We start from the raw sequence: 16,978 nt of genomic DNA, 5'->3' as shown, positions 1-16,978 counted from the left end.
TTTAGCTTGAGGCAGAATTTGTCGAGGTTGTCAAAGGTTTCCTTGAGATCCTCGATCAGCATCGCCCCCTTTTTTGACGTTACGACGACGTCGTCGATGTACACTTGCACATTTTTTCCAATCTGTGTCGCCAAACACTTCTGCATCATCCTCTGATATGTTGCTCCCGCGTTTTTCAGACCAAAAGGCATTGTTCTGTAGCAAAACATGCCGTAGGGTGTGATGAACGCTGTTTTTACTTCATCTTCTTCTTTTAACCTGATCTGGTTATAACCAGAATATGCGTCCAAAAAGGAAAGACGTTCACATCCTGCCGTGGAGTCGAGAATTTGGTCGATCCTCGGGAGGGGAAAGTGATCCTTTGGATAATGTTTATTGAGACACGTAAAGTCGATGCACATGCGAAGGACCTTAGTGTTTTTCTTCGGCACCAACACTGGATTTGCTACCCATGTGGCCTCTGTGTGCAGCTCCTTGATAAAACCAGCTTCTCTTAGTCGATCAATTTCTGACAGCATAGCCTTGCGGTTTGGTTCCGAAAAACGTCGCAAAGGTTGTTTGATTGGTCTCGCTAGTGGATCCAAGTTTAGGTGGTGCTCGGCAAGTTCCCTGGGTACTCCTGGCATGTCAGCTGGACACCATGCGAAGATTTTCCAGTTCTCACGGAGGAACTCGACGAGCGCGCTTTCCTATGCGAGGTCCATGTCGTTTGCGATGGATGTCGTCTTTTTTGGATCCGTTGGGTGAATCTGCACCTCCTTAGAATTTTTCTCAGTGTTGAAAGTTGATTCTTTATTTGGCCTTCCAACGTCTGGCAGCACGTCGTAGTCAGTCATGAGCCTTGACGCCAAATACTCAGCTTGCATCCCGAAAGTTTCTGATATTCGATGAAAATCCTTATCACATTTATCGGCTAGGGCGAAGCTTCCTTTGACTGTGATTGGTCCCTTAGGTCCAGGCATCCTCCACAACAGGTACGTGTAATGTGGTACCACCATAAATCTAGCATATGCTGGTCGTCCCAACAGAGCGTGGTACTGTGACGGGAAATCTACGACTTCAAACTCCAATTTCTCGATTCTGTAATTTTCTCGGGTCCCAAACTGAACGTCGAGATTAATCTTTCCCAGCGGATAGCTTGGCTTCTCTGGTGTGATACCGTGGAATCTCGTGTCTGTTGGCTTCAGGTTTGCTAGGGATATGTTCATCTTCCTTAATGTATCTGCATACATAAGGTTTAAGCTGCTGCCGCCATCTATAAACATGCGAGATACGTCAAATCCTGCGATGACCGCTGGTAGTATGAGTGCTGACTGCCCTGGTCGAGGAACTTGCTGTGGATGATCCGCTATGGTGAAGCCAATGTCTTGCCCTGACCAATTAAGATACTCGACTGTTGGTGGAGGCATTTTTTCTGCCATAAACACCTGCCGCGAGATTACTTTCTGAGCTCTATTGGATGGCCTTCCCTTCTGAATCATCGAGACCGCTCCGTTAGAGTTAGGATCCACGTAAGGCGGTGGTGGAGGTTCTGCCGTTATTCTGAGCTGATGTCTATTGTCGTCTGTAATCGCGGGAGGAGGTGGCAAGTGAATCTCACTCCTGGGTTCTCGAGGATTTCTCTGTGCTGCCTGAGCATTAGCATGCCCTGCATACCTTAGCATTGCCTGGAAATTGCGACAATCCTTGAGATGTCCCGACTGTCTTTTCCGTTCTTTGTCGAGGAAAAAGTGCATCTGACACGGCCCGTTCATCATCTCTTCGGGAGACACGAAAGGCCTCTGGAACCTTGGCCCGCTATTTTGCCTATTGTTTCGAGAGTCGTCTCTATTGTCGCCTCGTTGCTCATTGCTTCTCTGGAATCATCTCTGTTATTTTCTCCGGCGCTTGCTCGGAAGCCAGCCGAGATTTGACCTGGAGCGTCATAGCTCGAGTACTGCCGAGGAAATCGTCGCCTTGGTTGATAATTTCGACCGCGGTCTTCCTCTGGCGACCTATGCCGCTTGTTGTGAACAGCATCTTCTCCATCTGCCCATCTGTTTGCTATTTCCATTAGTGCAGATACTGTCTTTGGATTGGTCCTCCCCAAATCCTCGACAAAATCTCCACGCCTGATCCCTGCGACAAACGCATCTATTGCTCTCTCGTCAGATATATTTTCTGCCGAGTTTTTGATGATATTCCACCTTTGGATATATTTTCTCATTGGCTCGTCTGGCTTTTGTCGACACGCTCTTAGCTCCTCTAATGACGCAGGTTTTTTACATGTGGACCGGAGGTTCTTGACGAACACGTCCTCGAAGCTATCCCAGCTGTCGATAGATCCTGGAGGAAGTTTCTTTATCCAAGATCGTGCGGCTCCACTCAAATGCACCTGGATGCTTTGCATAGCTGTTGCTCTGGTTCCTCCTGTGAGCTTCACCGTCTCGAGATAATCAACTAGCCAATCCTCTGGATCTTGAAGGCCGTCGAATTTCTTGAAGTTATCAGGTAACTTGAATCCTGAAGGGACTCGAGTTTTTCGAACTCTCCTTGTGAAGCATGGCAACCCACACATATCCTCGTCGTTTAGCTCTGGGGACTGCCGATGTTCCCTTCTGCTTTGTCGCGCTCTGTCGACCCTTGCTTGTGCTGCCGTGTCCCTTGCTCCACTTGGTCCTTCGGGAACTGCTGCTGTTGCTGCCGCAGGTCGTGGACTATTTTGCCTTGCTGTTTCTTCGGGAGGTGTTGATACAAACGCCGTCCCCATGGCTCCAACTCCTGCCATTGCCATGTTGTACAATGCCTCCCTTGGATCTCCTGGGGGTGGTCTGGATGCAAGGATGAAAGCTTGTGTCGCCATATACCCAGCTTCTGGTGTCTTGGGGATGATGTTTCCTCTCGTGTCTATCGACATAAAAGACATGTCGAGGTTTTGAACCAAGTGTTCTCTTTCTCCTTCAGGTACGTTTTGTAACCTTGATCTTGCTCTGTTCCGAGCTTCCCTGTGGCTATCACCCGAAGTTCTAGATTGTCGACTCAGCTCTGCCCTGCGCCTACTTGATGCAGAGGCTGCCTCCTTTCTTTTGTTTAACTCAGCTGTCTGTTTTTCCAATTCTCTTGCAGCTCGTGCGAGCCTGTATTGATATGCTTGTAATTCTTCTGGCGTGGCTGTGGTGGCCATTGGTTCTGAGCCATCCATAGCCCTTGCGGCTCTATCCCATGCTGCTTGCGGAAGTTGGACTCTATCTCGCGGCTGTGGCCCGATATATTTATTGCCTAGGCCTCGTCGCAAATCGGAGGGATCGACGTATGGATTTCCCAAATCGTCGAAAGCCTCAGATGTTTCCTCCTGGTCACGGCTTGGCTCTCCGATGACATAAATCTGATGATACTTTGTATTCAGATCTATGTTGGGTTTGGTGACACCATCATGAAGATTGGCGAAGACCTTGTCCACTGTAGTAGATTTGTCGATGAAGTTGTAGCTGTCGACACTGCTTGAGCCATCGCTTATATAGGAGTCCGCAGATGACTCAAACGACATATCGCTGAAGATCTTGGCAAGTTTTTCTCTTGCCCTGGTGCTGATGAAGCGTGACGACGAAGTTTCTTCCTCTCCTGATTCGGTTAACGATGTATAGCTTGAAAAATCGGAATCGACCGCCGACGATCCCGGCGAAATCGGAATTTCGACACGATACGATCCCTCTTTCTCGACGCGAAAGTGAAATCTTCCGAACGTCATCTCCATAGGCTCCTCCAGATACGCATATGCATCCAAACGGGAGGGCGGGTGAGGAACAAAATCGACAAGACCAGTTGCGATCTGTTTACCTCGATCCATCGCGTTGCTTGCGGTTGATGAAGTCGACGATCTTGAACGTGCCATCGAGATCGGATCCTTGACGCCTCTAGTTCCCACAGACGGCGCCAATTGACAAGGTATTAACTTGTCAATGCCTACGGGTTGTAGACTAGGGTTTAGTTGGAAGTAGAAGGCAAGTAGATCTCGAAGGTTTCAGCCGAAAAGTACTCGACGATTATGAAACTAGGGTTTTAGAAACAATGATTCGATGCTTTCTTTGTCCCTCGACTCCCCCTTATATAGGAGGCGGAGCCGAGGGATTCGTATTGTACAAGTTACAGAGTCCGGGAAGGTTTCTAACTCATCCCGCAAGATTACAAATAATGCTTCCTATTACAACTCTAACTTTCCTTAACAATATCTTGGGCTTCCGAATCTTCTTATTCCTCGGGTAGTGGGCCTTCAGTAAACCCCGGGTACTATCTTCGGCAGGCCCATTGGGGATGCCTATGTCACACACCCTACCTTCTTGTCGCTCCAGCTCTGCAGGCAGCGTGCTGTGCGTTTAAGCTTGGCGGTAAGCCGCCGAAAGGGATCGGGGTCCCCTTCGATAACCTCCCAGGCGTTCCGCACAGCCTCGTCGAACCCATCGAGCTTCAACCAAAAGCGCTCAAACTGGAAGCGCTTACGCCCCGTGCACTTGGTGGTGCAGTCAAGAAGGAGTGGGCAGTGGTCAGCCACCACCGTTGCCAGACAGCGCAACATGCAGCTGGAGTGGAGCTCCTCCCAAAAAAATAACCTTCGTTTAATGGATCTGAAAGAAATTGAATATATGTTTCCTGGACACCAATGTACACCATAAATACAATCTATTTCCTAAATACAAAATTATCAACAACATTTCAAGTAAAATGGTAGAAAACTCTTTGATTATAAAAGTTATTCAGCGGTATCAACAGAGAGCTGCAAACAGTTCTGACAACATTGTATGTAAAAAATACAAATAGGTCTCTATATGTGAAATTGAATCATAGAAGGCATAAATAGACATTAAGCAATGAAATCATTGACAACACCCTAAAATTCTCACAAATATGTCTCCAGTATCCCAGGTATCAACTATAGTGCATCTATACTGTACATATTGTCATGAGGCACTACTATATTAACTTTGAATTTTCCTTGGAAAGAACTATACACCTATGAAAGATTTAGTGAAAAACTGACAACTAAAACAAAAAATGCAAGTAAGTACAAAATAATGTATTGATAGTACTTACCAGTTATAAAAAGTAGACCATCCTGTAAATCTATCTAGATGATGACATGCCATTACGATGTGGATATTTCTATTTATACATCAGGGAATTATATATAAAAAAAAACCAGCTTCAGTCAAGTCACAATAGGAATCCTTTTAGTGAGATAGGGCATGAACATCCATGAATAGAAGGGTACAGGCAACAATTCTTTGTGGAACACTCAATTAGACCTACCGAGAATAACTCTTTAAAAATCAATAAAATCTACAGGCGGATGTTCAGAGAAATGGGCACCATCTACATTTGAAAAGATCACCGCTCTGACTTAATTATGATGGTATACCTGCTCAGTTTGAAAACCCTCCAGTATTTGAACTCAATGAAGGAGTTACAGAACATACTTTCACCATCGATGTCGTGCGTAATCACTGAGTAATCGATTTCTCAAACATATAGTTCTGCTCAGATCCAATCCAATGTTCTGAAAACATAAGAAGTCAGTGCGGGCATAGTGGATAAAATTTTACTTGATCTCAATAATTCATTCAGTCTAGTGCAAGGATGAGGCAAGGCTGCATTGCGCACTGAACTTACCGGGGCTCATGGAGGAGAAGGTGGTAGTGCCGGTGTCGGTGATGTCACAAGTGCGCTCGAGGATTGAGGGGTGCTTCCATCTCCATGAACCTTGAGCGTCAGACTCTAGATCATTGGGGGAAACCTTGAGCAAAGCAAGAGGAGTAATTTTAAGCTAAAAATCATGGCACATAAGATGAAGAGAAAAAGTAAGATAGAAATTTGCCTTAACATGAGCGGCCGTTTGGAACTCAGGTTGCACAATCATCTAAAGCCAACTAATCTAGAAACTAGCTGGAGTATAGATAGTAGGTACACGATTATACACTTGGTGCTCACCTTAGTCTGATCTGCCGTCACATGGTGAGCCTCCCATACAACTGCCATTAACCGGACTTGTTAAATTGGATAAGTAGTTCAGACCTCAAGCCAAGGATCCCAGAGGTAAATCACAGGCCAAGGACGGCGAGCTGGTGGCCTCTGGCACCGCTGCCGCTCTTGTTCCCGACACTGTCTCCGCTGCTGGACACAACGGCCAGAGCAGTGCTTTCATCAGGGCCGACCTACCTGCTGGCCAAAAACGGAACCAAAAAAAATTATCAACCCAGCGAATCAACCCCAAATCACAACAACAAATCAAATCGACCCGAGAGGTGATCCCCACAGATCTAGTGAGGAATTCGAAATTCGAACATGGCAAGAGGAAAGAATCGCACCTACTGAAAGAATATAACAGCGAGGAAAACTGATGTGAGTGTTGAGCTCACAGCCGATGGCGATCTTGGACGTTTCTGCACTGCCGCTCCCGCGGAGGTCGAGGTCGGGGTCGTCGTGTGCGCCCGTCTGCGCACCATCACTGTCGGGAACGTACGCCGTGCCAGCGACCAAGCGCAGGGCGGGGCTAGACGCGCTTAGAGCCACTGCCGAGCAGCACAGCGACGGGGAATCGAAAGAGGAGTAGGAGGCGGCAGCTCGAACGTGGCCAGGAAGGGGAGAGGTGGGAGGCTCGGGACCAACGAAGGCTTTGACCATCTAACATCGCTACAGCCATGCTGAAGGAAGCCAGAAAAAACTGCATAGGTGTTTTCCAGCCTACTTTGTAAAAGTCCTAGAGAGCACCAAATATGTACATAGGAAAGGAAATTGCGGGGTCCATAGTCCCACAGCCATTGGCTGGCTAGGCCCTCTCTCACCGAGCAAGCAGTGGCCCTCCTACGGGAGACCATCTTGACCACATTCGGCGCAATCTCCGCCACTTTAGAGCCATCCAGCCACCGATCAGTCCAGAATCGAGCCCGCTCGCCATTGCCCAGAACATAGCAGGTGGCCGCGTCAAAGATAGCGGAGCAGAGGCTAGGGAGCTGAATGTTAAACTCCGCACAGGCCTTAGAGGGGTCCACCTTCTGTAGCCATGCCCACCGGCAGCGGAGAGCAAGATTAAGCAAGCGAAGGTTTGGAATACCTAGCCCGCCAAGGTCCTGGGGAGGTCACCTTGTCCCACGCGACCAAGTAGTGTCCGCCCCATAGTAGCCGGATACGGGGTCCACGCCGTGTTCCGCGATCCAGGATCGATCGATCCGGATCGAGGATCGGGAACGCGAGCGGATCGACGTGGGTCATCGACGGTTCACGATCGCGTTCAATATCTGTCGACACTTGATTTCCCATAATAAAAGCTATTACCTGCTGTTTCCTTTTCTTCAGCCAACCGCCTGACTCCAAAATCGCATGTACCGGTCAAGATTTCCCGTAATAAAAGCCTGCCGTTTCCAAACTTTCTTCATGCGAGGAGAGCGCGGAAGAGGAAAAACAGCCAGGCTTGCCTCTTCATCTCTTCTTTCCTTGAGCAGTTAAGGAGGCCATCGATCCAAAATTAAGAGGATCCCGGCCCAGGTTCCAAATTAACGTACCAGAGATGTATACCCCTCATCGACCCTTGTTTGCTGGGATGTCGACCCGCGATCCTCGATCCCGTTCCTCGACCCGCGCGACCCAGATTTCTGGCAACTATGGTCCGCCCTTGACCTCCTGCCGCCCTTTCCAAAGGAAGGCCCGGTAGATCTTGCGCAGCGCTTCAATGACCTTCGGCGGAATGTCGAGCGACATCATGGTATGCACCGGGATCGCCGAAAGCATGGTCTGGATGAGAATGGTCCTGCCACCACGGTTGACGAGTTTGACGCACCACGGTGGCAGCCTGTTGGCTGCACTGTCCATGATGGGCTGCAACTGAGACGCCGTCACCTTCCTGAGCCCAAGGGGGAGGCCCAGGTACTTGAACGGAAAAGAAGCTACCTCGCAGCCGAGAATAGAACTGGCCAAGGCCACCTGATCCTGAGAGCATCGGATGGGGTGGAGCAAGCACTTGGCCAGATTGGTGCGTAGCCCCAACGCCACCCCAAAGTCCTCCACAATCTGCGTACAAGCACGCAAGTCCACCTCGGTGGGTCTGATGAAGGTAACCACATCATCGGCTTACATCGACGTGCGATGCCGGAAGAAACTAGCCGAGAGCTCAGTGAGCAGGCCCACGGCCGCCGCCCTCTCAAGCATAAGGTGAAGGACATCCATCACCGTATCGAAGAGCAAAGCGGAGAGAGGATCACCCTGGCGTAGCCACGGCGGTTGTAGATGAGCTCCCCAGCCGCGCCATTCATCAGCACACGGGTCGAGGCGGAGCTGAGAAGGGTGCACCTCACTTATACCAGCTCCATAGTTCAGATAGCTACTTGATTCTTCGCCAGGAACCCAATAAGCACTTGAAGATAAATTAGCATTATCCTTAGAGGCCTTAGGCCTATATGGGAGTATTAGCACAAAATAAGACAATAAATTCCATGGATAAACATCCTACTCTCTGTAGCATGAAGAAAAAAACAGACGGTAACAAAAAATAACCTGGGAAATCAAAGAGTCCCATGACACAGCACCTCCTTGATATTTGAGCTTATCCATGACTGGCTCCAGTCTGTCAATCAGCATGCTGCAGATCTGAAGGATTGCTGCACAGCTAAATTCAGATGTAGTACTGCCAGCAGTAACTCCACCTTGGATTAAGCTCAACGTATCAGCCTGAAGAACACGCACTCTATCAAGAAGGCATTCACACCCATCAGGCCACAGTTGTCCCAAAGCGAAAGCAGTCATCTGCTGTAATTTTATCCACAGTCATTGACCAATTTCAATACCTTCAACCTCAGCCACAATGAATTGAGCACAGAAACTCTTCCGGAGCTGGTTTTGGTGCTACCTTGAAAACGAGGGGCACGCAAGAGATACCCTGCTTTCGCCACTTGTTGCAACTGTTGAACTGCTTGGCGGATTTGGCTCGATTCAGGTAGCTTGATGTTGATAGTAATCTACCAAAAATAAAATGTAGTGTGTATGCAGAAGCTTCCCTTAGAACAACACCAGACTATCATAGGTGTGAAAATTCTTTTGCCTGATAGTGTCAGCATCAAGTGAGAGCACTGAAGCAACATGTTCAATTATAGCTTCAGCAAACAAAGAGCCTTGTGTATCTCCAGGAGCAGGCATCACTGATTTGGATGTGTTGTTTGTTTTACAGACCTTGATGTCAAATGACAGAGCACCCCAGTTGTATTTCTTCAGACCTAATATAATAGCTTCTGATATTCTGTGGTTCGCATCTGGAGAAATTCCTACTTCCAAATGTAAGGCTGTCATTCTCCCATCAGACTTGAAACCAACCGAGTAATATGCTTTCACTGGGTGCCGACCCCCAACCATGACCATGTCAGTGCTGAGATTGAGATATATCTGCACAGGACGCTGTAATTTGTATGCACAAAGCGCAGCTTCTGTTGCTACCTAGAAAAGTAAATATTTGATCAATCAGCAGAGAGTCAGAGACAGCTCAGCTTGTCAATGTTTTTGGCTGAAGTTGAATGAATGATACATGAAGTTCAAATGACCAAACTCATGTTAATCCCTCTTTAAAATAAAATAAAATGTTGGATCTTAAGTCTTGAACCCAAGCAATTAAAACCTGTGTAGTGTGTCTTACGCTCTCGTGTGCAGTTCGGTATGTGCTAGAGGTAAAATTGCAGCTACCCCTGTGTTATATTATGAACCTATATGAAGATATTACACTTAAACATTTGCATTGTAACAATATATTGAATTATGCCTCCTCAGCAGAAAGCAGTTTTGTGCCAAGCTTTGCTAGAGATTTTATTCTTTCAAGTATGACTCGTGACAGAAAGTGTACTTGTATTGATGGATGAGGACTGAAGCTGGAAAAAACTATACTCGACCCTAATCAGTTATAATCTTGAACCAAATCATATCTATATCCTGTACTAACTCACTGGTACTCAAATATTTGTCTCCACAATATAGTCAGCACCCGATATGATGAAATAGATAAGCCTCACTCCAACATATACTCAGATCATTGTGTAGATAATTTGGTTCAACTATTATTGAAACAAGAAATGCTCGTAAGGCTGTATAACTAAAAAAATAGAAGAATCTCCAGATAGTACTATACTTTTAACAGAGTTTCAAGGTAAGAGCTAAAACTTGATGCTTTTAGCTTTTGGGTACCACCATGGTGCCCATTTCTTACAATACAGTCATACTTCCGAGGTCCTGCATATCACGCAGCAAAGGTCTCGATGGAGATTCGTGACTATGAGTCGGCTAACACAAATTTCACGCACAGGAAACTTCCGTACCACAAAATCACAAATTCCTGCAAAATTACGAATTCCTCAACCTCCATAGCATTGAAGGTCACAGCATTCGATAAACCAATATATTTTTTATTTCTCAGTGAACAGTTCTGGATTCTGATGCCAGCAACTATAAAACTCATACACCAAGTATGCTTCTTGCACAGAAAACTTCATGATCATACTAGGTATGCGTAACTATGATCAAGATATTTCTGAACACACATTTAATCTCTCATGCTCCCAATCCTGAATTTAGCAAGCCCTAGATACAATGAAGCCATTAACGTAAACAAACAGAAACAGGTAATCACCGTAAGCATAAATATTAACTAGTCCAGAAATATAAGCCGAAACTAGAGCTGAGAGCAAAACCTCCCGAGCAGCTCAGTTACAATCATCCCGTTCATGAACTTCTGAAATGTCTAGAGTCGGCAGACGCTCTTCCTCCGGAACCAGACACCAGTTTGGTGACTGCACTGCCCTGAGCCACTTGAAGTCGTCTACATTGGCCCAATTACCAGTATCCTCCTCAAGCCCAGAATCCCTCAGATCCTCTTCAATCCCCACATACTTGAGAGCATGTGGTGCGAATCTCACACCACTGCAATCTTCAATGATCGGCCTGCTCCTCACCCGCAGGTAGAAATCCGTTGCCCTGGCTTCATGAATCCTGATCTGGTGCGCCGCCATTACAAACGTACAGCGCTCGACATCCTCTATGAGGACCGAGCCGAAGACAGGGCCAATAAAGACACGGCAATCTCTCAACTTGTGAATGTACAGCGCCCGGCATTTGCCCTTGAGGTAGACCTCGCATGAAACCAGATCAGCAAGCGTGAAATCCCCATCCTTCTCGTTGGCCACTCGCAGATCCTTCACCAAGGTAGCGCCGTTCCTGCCCCTGAACCCAAGCCCTGGCAGGATGGCATCGAAAGTAGGCTTTGGCTGCTCCGGAGGTGGCTGGGGCGTGGCGGGTGGATCTTGCGGAGGGTTCTTGGTGGCTTTGCTCTTGTTCCTGAAGGAGAATGACTTCTTGGGCCGGATTTCGGAGGCAGCGAGCTTGTGGGCGGCGCGGAGGTCGGAGACGGCGGCGAGGGCGGAGCGGAGCTCGTATGGGGGGAGCGAGTGGGATGCCTCCGCGACGAGGCGTTCGAGATCGTCGACGGCGGCGGAGGCGGCGGCGAGGGAGGCTGGAGCGTCGTCGGGGGAGGAGCGGCAGGCGGAGAGGGCGGACTCCGCGACGACCTTGGCGGCGGCGAAGCGGGAGAGGAATGCGGCGACGGGGGAGGCCTCGGGAGATTCCGATGAGGAGGTCGCGGTGCGCTTGGAAAGGCGCTCGAGCATGGCCAGGTGCTTGCGGTTGCCGGCGGCGGCTTTGGTGCTGTCGGACTCCGGCTCCATCCTGACAGCAGAGGTGGCGGCGCTGGGTGGACTAGTGGACTGGGGTCTCGGATCCGCAGCGCTCTTCTGGCGTCGGTCCTTCGGATCTAGCGGGGCCGTTCATGCCGAAATGCATCGACTCGCCTGGACTACACATTTGGTCTGGGCCGTCTGCCAATTTTGGCCTCTTCATTTTAAACTGAAACACAAAAATAGAGTAAATTCCATTTGTTACCCCTATTAGTAGAAAGTTATCCGATTTACCCCATCTCTATCTCTATACTACTTAAAAAGACTAAATTGGTTCCTTATTCTGCCATCCACAATACGTCAAACTTTGGTCGTCATTCGTCGTCCTCCCGTTCCGCACCTGTTGCATTCCGTCGGTTTTTTTCCGTCCTCCTCCTCCACCGGTTTTTCTTCTGGTTTTCCTGGTTTTTGTCCAATCACACATGAGCTTTCCCTTCGGTCCTCTCTCCCTCGCGCGTCGCCTACCTCTCGCCATCGCCGCCGCTGGCTCAACGATGAGAGTGCCCCTTCTCCCGCCAGCCTCCACCGCACGGCCGTCGCCGCCCGGACCCCAAGGCTCCTCGGGATCTCCTTCGTGGGTGTTCTGACGACCCTTTCTGCGCCGACCTCCTCGAGCTCATACGGATCCTCCTAGGGGTTTCCACCGCCTCCAGGCTCCGATCCCGCCGCCCACCGCCTCCGGGATCCGATCCCGCCGCCCACCGCCATGATTCACTCGGACTCGGAGGGTGGTCTGATCCAAGGAGACGAGTGAGGAGGGTGGTCTGATCCAAGGAGACGAGTGAGGAGGGAGGCCCGACGTCCTTCACAAATTGCGAGAAAGAGCAGCAGTGCGGATGCCGAGATCCGACCTTCCCCTCCTCCTCTCTACCCCTCTCTCTAAGCTGCAGCAATCAGACCATTTACCATGTGTTCTTGCAGTGAATTTTAGGTCACTAGATGTGGACGAATTGAAGCATGTTTTGTACTCTGAATTGAAGCATGCTTTGTGGATATGGAAGATGGGATCAAAGCACGCCTTGTGGACATGGGAGGTCAGTTGGTTACGGAAGAGATGGAAGAAAAGGTTGTATTTCATACGTGAAAATCGTGCTAAAGGTTAGTTCTGATGCTTGCTTTTAGTTTTGATGTTCTTCTGGCCTGCATTACTTTTTAAAATATTACCTTGACTGCTGTTAAATTATGATGCGCTGATAAATATAAATAAATCTCCTTGACTGTATGATCTCTTAAATTCCACATATTGCTTATGATTAGTTGTATTGTGCTACTATACGTGGTTACATAATTCAGCAGGAATGGATTGTTTTTGTGTTGTTCTCTAGAATGTTTATGCTTGGTTCATTTGAGATCACTTGCAGAAAATTACTTGCTCCATCATAGAAGTACACAACCTAACACTCTCATGACACTGTGTGCTTTGCTAATATTATACCATCGGAATATAATATAAGTTCATGGTTCAAGTCTCTGATGGAAATATTATAGCAGTCTGAACATGTTAATTTGAAGTAGAAAGGTGCATTAGAAAGGTGCATTTAGTTGTTATTAACTGTCAACCAGTGTTTTGTGGTCTTGTTCCCACAAAAGAAATACTGGGCATCTCTCTGAAAATATTCTCAGAGTTCTTCTCTAGGTTCTTGGAAAATTAATGATCAATCATTTTTAGCATATATATATGTCTGTTGCTTCAGATTCTTATCCTTTATGTGTCATACTGTATTGCCTCACTTTCAGTCGAAGAAGAAATTTGCATTGCCAACTGTAGATGGGTGATTGGCCATCTGAGGAGGCAAAGGATGGCTGAGTTAATTAAGTTTCTTTGTGGTGCATCTGTGTGAGACCTAGGATTTAAATGCAAGAAGGTAAGACAAGTTGTTCCTTTTCTTAGTTGTGGGTATGTGGCTTCGTTTTGTTTATGCTCATCTTTACTTTTTTTATTATTGGCGGATCGTGTTCAGCTAGATTGCCTTACAAGAATTCTGTCATCTATTTTTTGCCAACTAAGGTATGTGAATCTAGATGAAATCCCTGGAGGGGTATGATCTCACCTGGACATTGATCATCATTAAAGTTATGCCCTCCCTGGAGGAACTATACTTGACAATATGTTCCTATCCGAAGCTCGATCTCTTTTTTCTACTGTATGCAGCAAACTTTTATGTTAGATTCTGTAAAAACTTCGCTATCATATAAAAAATGGGAAATTAGTAGCATGTGTTTATTCGCTCTGTCCTATGACATGCAGGTGTGGAGTCACCTGTGTAAAATGGAAATGAATGAGGAGAGCACTCTTGTAGGATTGGACTGGGCATAGGTGCTCGATAACTAGACATGGAGGCCTGGATCCGACCTTCCCTGCTTGATCTTCCCTTTTTTCATGACCTCCCCGCTCGGTAACATACTTTACCTAACCTGGCCTAACACATTGAGGTAGTCTTATGCTCGGCTGATTCCTCAATGACATCTTATGGTAAAATATATAGGTTCGCTATGATCTTATGGTCTTTAAATAGGAAAGGTTTATTCTACTGCAAACAATTGCTGCCTACAATTGTCCTTTATTTGTATTTAGGGTGTAGAAATGTTTATGATTGTAATTGTATTCATTTTCTTTCTAGGACATATTAGGCTGATTTAGGAGAAAATTAAACAGGGGTGTGCACTTCAGAAGGATCTGTCATTAAAGGTAGGTTAACTTTGCAGAGATGCATATATTGAAATTTGAACATCCCTTCCTCTTATTCATATCTCAGCTTTTTTTTGCCTTGTGAAATGCGAAAATAGTTTAAGGTGAACCTCATGTTCATACTCAGTCTTGGATGAACAACATTACTTAGATGCAAACTGAGTTTGCATTTTGTGAGGAGTTGTGGCGGAGAGATACATGTATACATTTAATAGGGATAAATTCAATGTACGCCTGAGCAAAAAGAAAAATTGTCTGTTATGAGGTACGTCTTTGAAGCTTCTTCAAGGGCGCGGAAGGAAGCACAGCCTCCTTATTAAAGGTAGCCTGAGCGAAAAATTGTCTGGTATGAGTGCGTCTTTGAAGCTGCTTATTCAAGGGCGCGGAAGGCAGCACAACCTCGGGTTCTGTTACTTAGGGTTCTGCTTCGGGTTCTGTTACATCCTTGGCGAGCTCGAGACGGAAATATTTTTTTCTTTGTGTCTTGCTTGACTGATTTCCCCTTCTCTTGCTTCGGGTGGGGTGCTGTTACCTGTTACAACCATGAGTATTTTGTACTACCCTTGTAGCTTATTTTGTTTGATACATATGCCACAAAATATATAAGGAGGGCAGCCAATTCTCTCATAAAAATGATCTATGTATTCTCCAACCAGTTGAATTGGTTTTGATCCTTTTTAGGTTGGAGTACGAGTAAACCTGGTTTGGTTAATCAAGTCAAGAAATGGTAATGACAATGCATCTGTTGTTCCTTTTGATATGAATCTTATGCGGCGAGATGCATCAAAGTGGTTTATTGTACTCACATATGCTATTTCCTTCTTTTGTTAGCAATGATGCCATAATGAAGGAGGCCATCGTTGGCGAACAGTTCCAACAGCTGGCTGTGTTTGATAAGAATCTTGTCAATAGCTTTAAAGTACCGTTGTTGTTTTCTGAACACTGAAAATTTCCTACTCCGTGTTGTCGAGTGTTCATCCAGTTAGTCTGTCGAGTGTCGTCGATCCCCTAGGGTCTGCCCTGCCCCGTGAGTGACGAGGTGCAGTGTGGTCGCGAGATGAGGCCCGCGGACACCAACGTCGACACAGTGAACGCGGCAGCCGCCTCAGTCAGCCTACCTTGGATCTGGTTAGTTTCTCTATACATACCCTCCTGTGTGAATTGTATTACCATCCATGTCTCTATGACCTCATGGTTCTGGGCAATCAGTGGACTTGCAAGAGTTCAGAAATAATGCATCATCTTATTAATGTAATAAAAGGGGAACTCAGCAAGTGTTTGTGTTCTATACATTGTGGTCAACAGTATTTTGCCAGCCTCCGACTTGTCAACTTTAGAGTACTTATGATAGAAACTATGCAAATAAAATAGGTGTGGATTGATGTGGTCTTGCATTTTCATGATACTTTTAACTGAATTTCAAAAGGGCAGTCCAAAATAAGATTGCAATCAGTCACACGCACCCTTCAACGAACATAGATTGCAAAACCATAAATCTTCTGCTAGATGTGAACTGTGAAACAAGAACACTGAAGTTTTACGATCTAAGCTGCACTTTTATTGGTGATACTACATTCAGCCATTGTGATCATCGGTGGTTTCAAACAGCTTGTGGTGGTGAATTCTGCAGGTTTTAGGAACAAAACAGTTTATCTGTGTGTATGTGTATTTACTATTAAGTGGTGTTTCCTTGGATTAGTTTTGTCCTTTGCTTTATGTAAAGTGTTTTTCCTCATTGCTCTTTGATCATCGCCTGGTTCATCCGTGATTTGGCAGTGACAAGATAAGGAAGGAGAGGCATGCGTGGGAATTTATATGACGATGCTACGACTGATTCAGATTATGTAGACGTTATTCATGACCAACCACGAGCCATATGAGGTGAGTATCTGAGATGTCATGGTCCACCTTCATGTGCATACATCAGATTTGGTTACTTACTCCACTGAAATATCAAAATATTACTTAGAAATTTCAACTTTTTCCGGTGATGTGACACAGACAACACCAGGAGTGGCATCACACAGCACTGAGTAGCATGAGGTGGTGCCGCACAAGCAACGACAGCTCCCTGCGTGATGGGATCCTCCTCCCAACGGTCGGATCATACTACCGTGAATCACATGCTGATCAATATTTACCACTCCTTTCCTTTTTGTGCAATTTCTCATGCAAACAGAGCACAAGCTATTGGATTCAGGTGCTCTGTCTGTTCAGCGTAATCCAACCGATGATCGGAAGTTGATAAAGCTTTTGCAAGAGGAGCTCCGAAACTATGTGAGCATTTAGCATTGAAAAGTTGAATTTTCCCTGATGATGATGTTATGTGAATATTTGATGGCATGCTTCTTTCATTTACTGCTTGATAAGGAAAGAAATCTTATCTCTGTCAGAAAACTATGTAACCTATCAGTGCTTCACATATATTGTAAACTTACATCACTCTTAGCAATAATCGCTGATCCAGGATATAATATAGGGAGATTTTTTTTTTTGCTGTCTTATGTAACTCTCTGAGCTGCCATACAAGTAGAGAAGGTTCTGGCTATGTAGGAAG

The 16,978-nt window shown here is 46.4% G+C and overlaps 2 protein-coding genes across 8 annotated transcripts in view; both read right to left on the bottom strand.

Moving 5' to 3' along the window:
• LOC127334487 (uncharacterized) overlaps positions 1-7,137 on the bottom strand; it is a 54,963-nt gene extending 47,826 nt beyond the window's left edge. For 5 of the 7 annotated variants that reach the window (XR_011747265.1, XR_011747268.1, XR_011747269.1 and 2 more), the window contains exons 1-3: positions 6,339-7,137; positions 5,962-6,189; positions 5,644-5,767 (exon numbers count right to left, since the gene is read on the bottom strand). Coding sequence is in view for 2 of the 7 variants with exons in the window: in XM_051360947.2 (XP_051216907.2) it covers positions 5,644-5,767; positions 5,962-6,009 (172 nt within the window). In the remaining 5 variants the exon portion in view is untranslated. The remainder of the gene's footprint in view (positions 1-5,643; positions 5,768-5,961; positions 6,190-6,338) is intronic. The other 2 variants (XR_011747267.1, XR_011747266.1) reach the window with 2 other exon arrangements.
• A 486-nt stretch (positions 7,138-7,623) lies between these two features.
• On the bottom strand, positions 7,624-11,815 carry LOC139829707 (tubulin-folding cofactor C). The gene is made up of 3 exons (XM_071822682.1): positions 10,695-11,815; positions 8,521-9,453; positions 7,624-8,412 (listed from the first exon to the last, which is right to left on the bottom strand). Exon 1 carries the CDS (start codon positions 11,721-11,723, stop codon positions 10,707-10,709), a length of 1,017 nt encoding a protein of 338 aa, XP_071678783.1. The 5' UTR covers positions 11,724-11,815; the 3' UTR covers positions 7,624-8,412; positions 8,521-9,453; positions 10,695-10,706.
• Between the last annotated feature and the right edge of the window lie 5,163 nt (positions 11,816-16,978).

The sequence above is a fragment of the Lolium perenne genome, chromosome 6 (genome assembly GCF_019359855.2).
Source record: "Lolium perenne isolate Kyuss_39 chromosome 6, Kyuss_2.0, whole genome shotgun sequence".
Classification (NCBI taxonomy): Eukaryota; Viridiplantae; Streptophyta; class Magnoliopsida; order Poales; family Poaceae; genus Lolium; species Lolium perenne.
The sequence above is the reverse complement of the archived record's forward strand: the minus strand, read 5'-3'. Positions and strand labels throughout refer to the sequence as shown.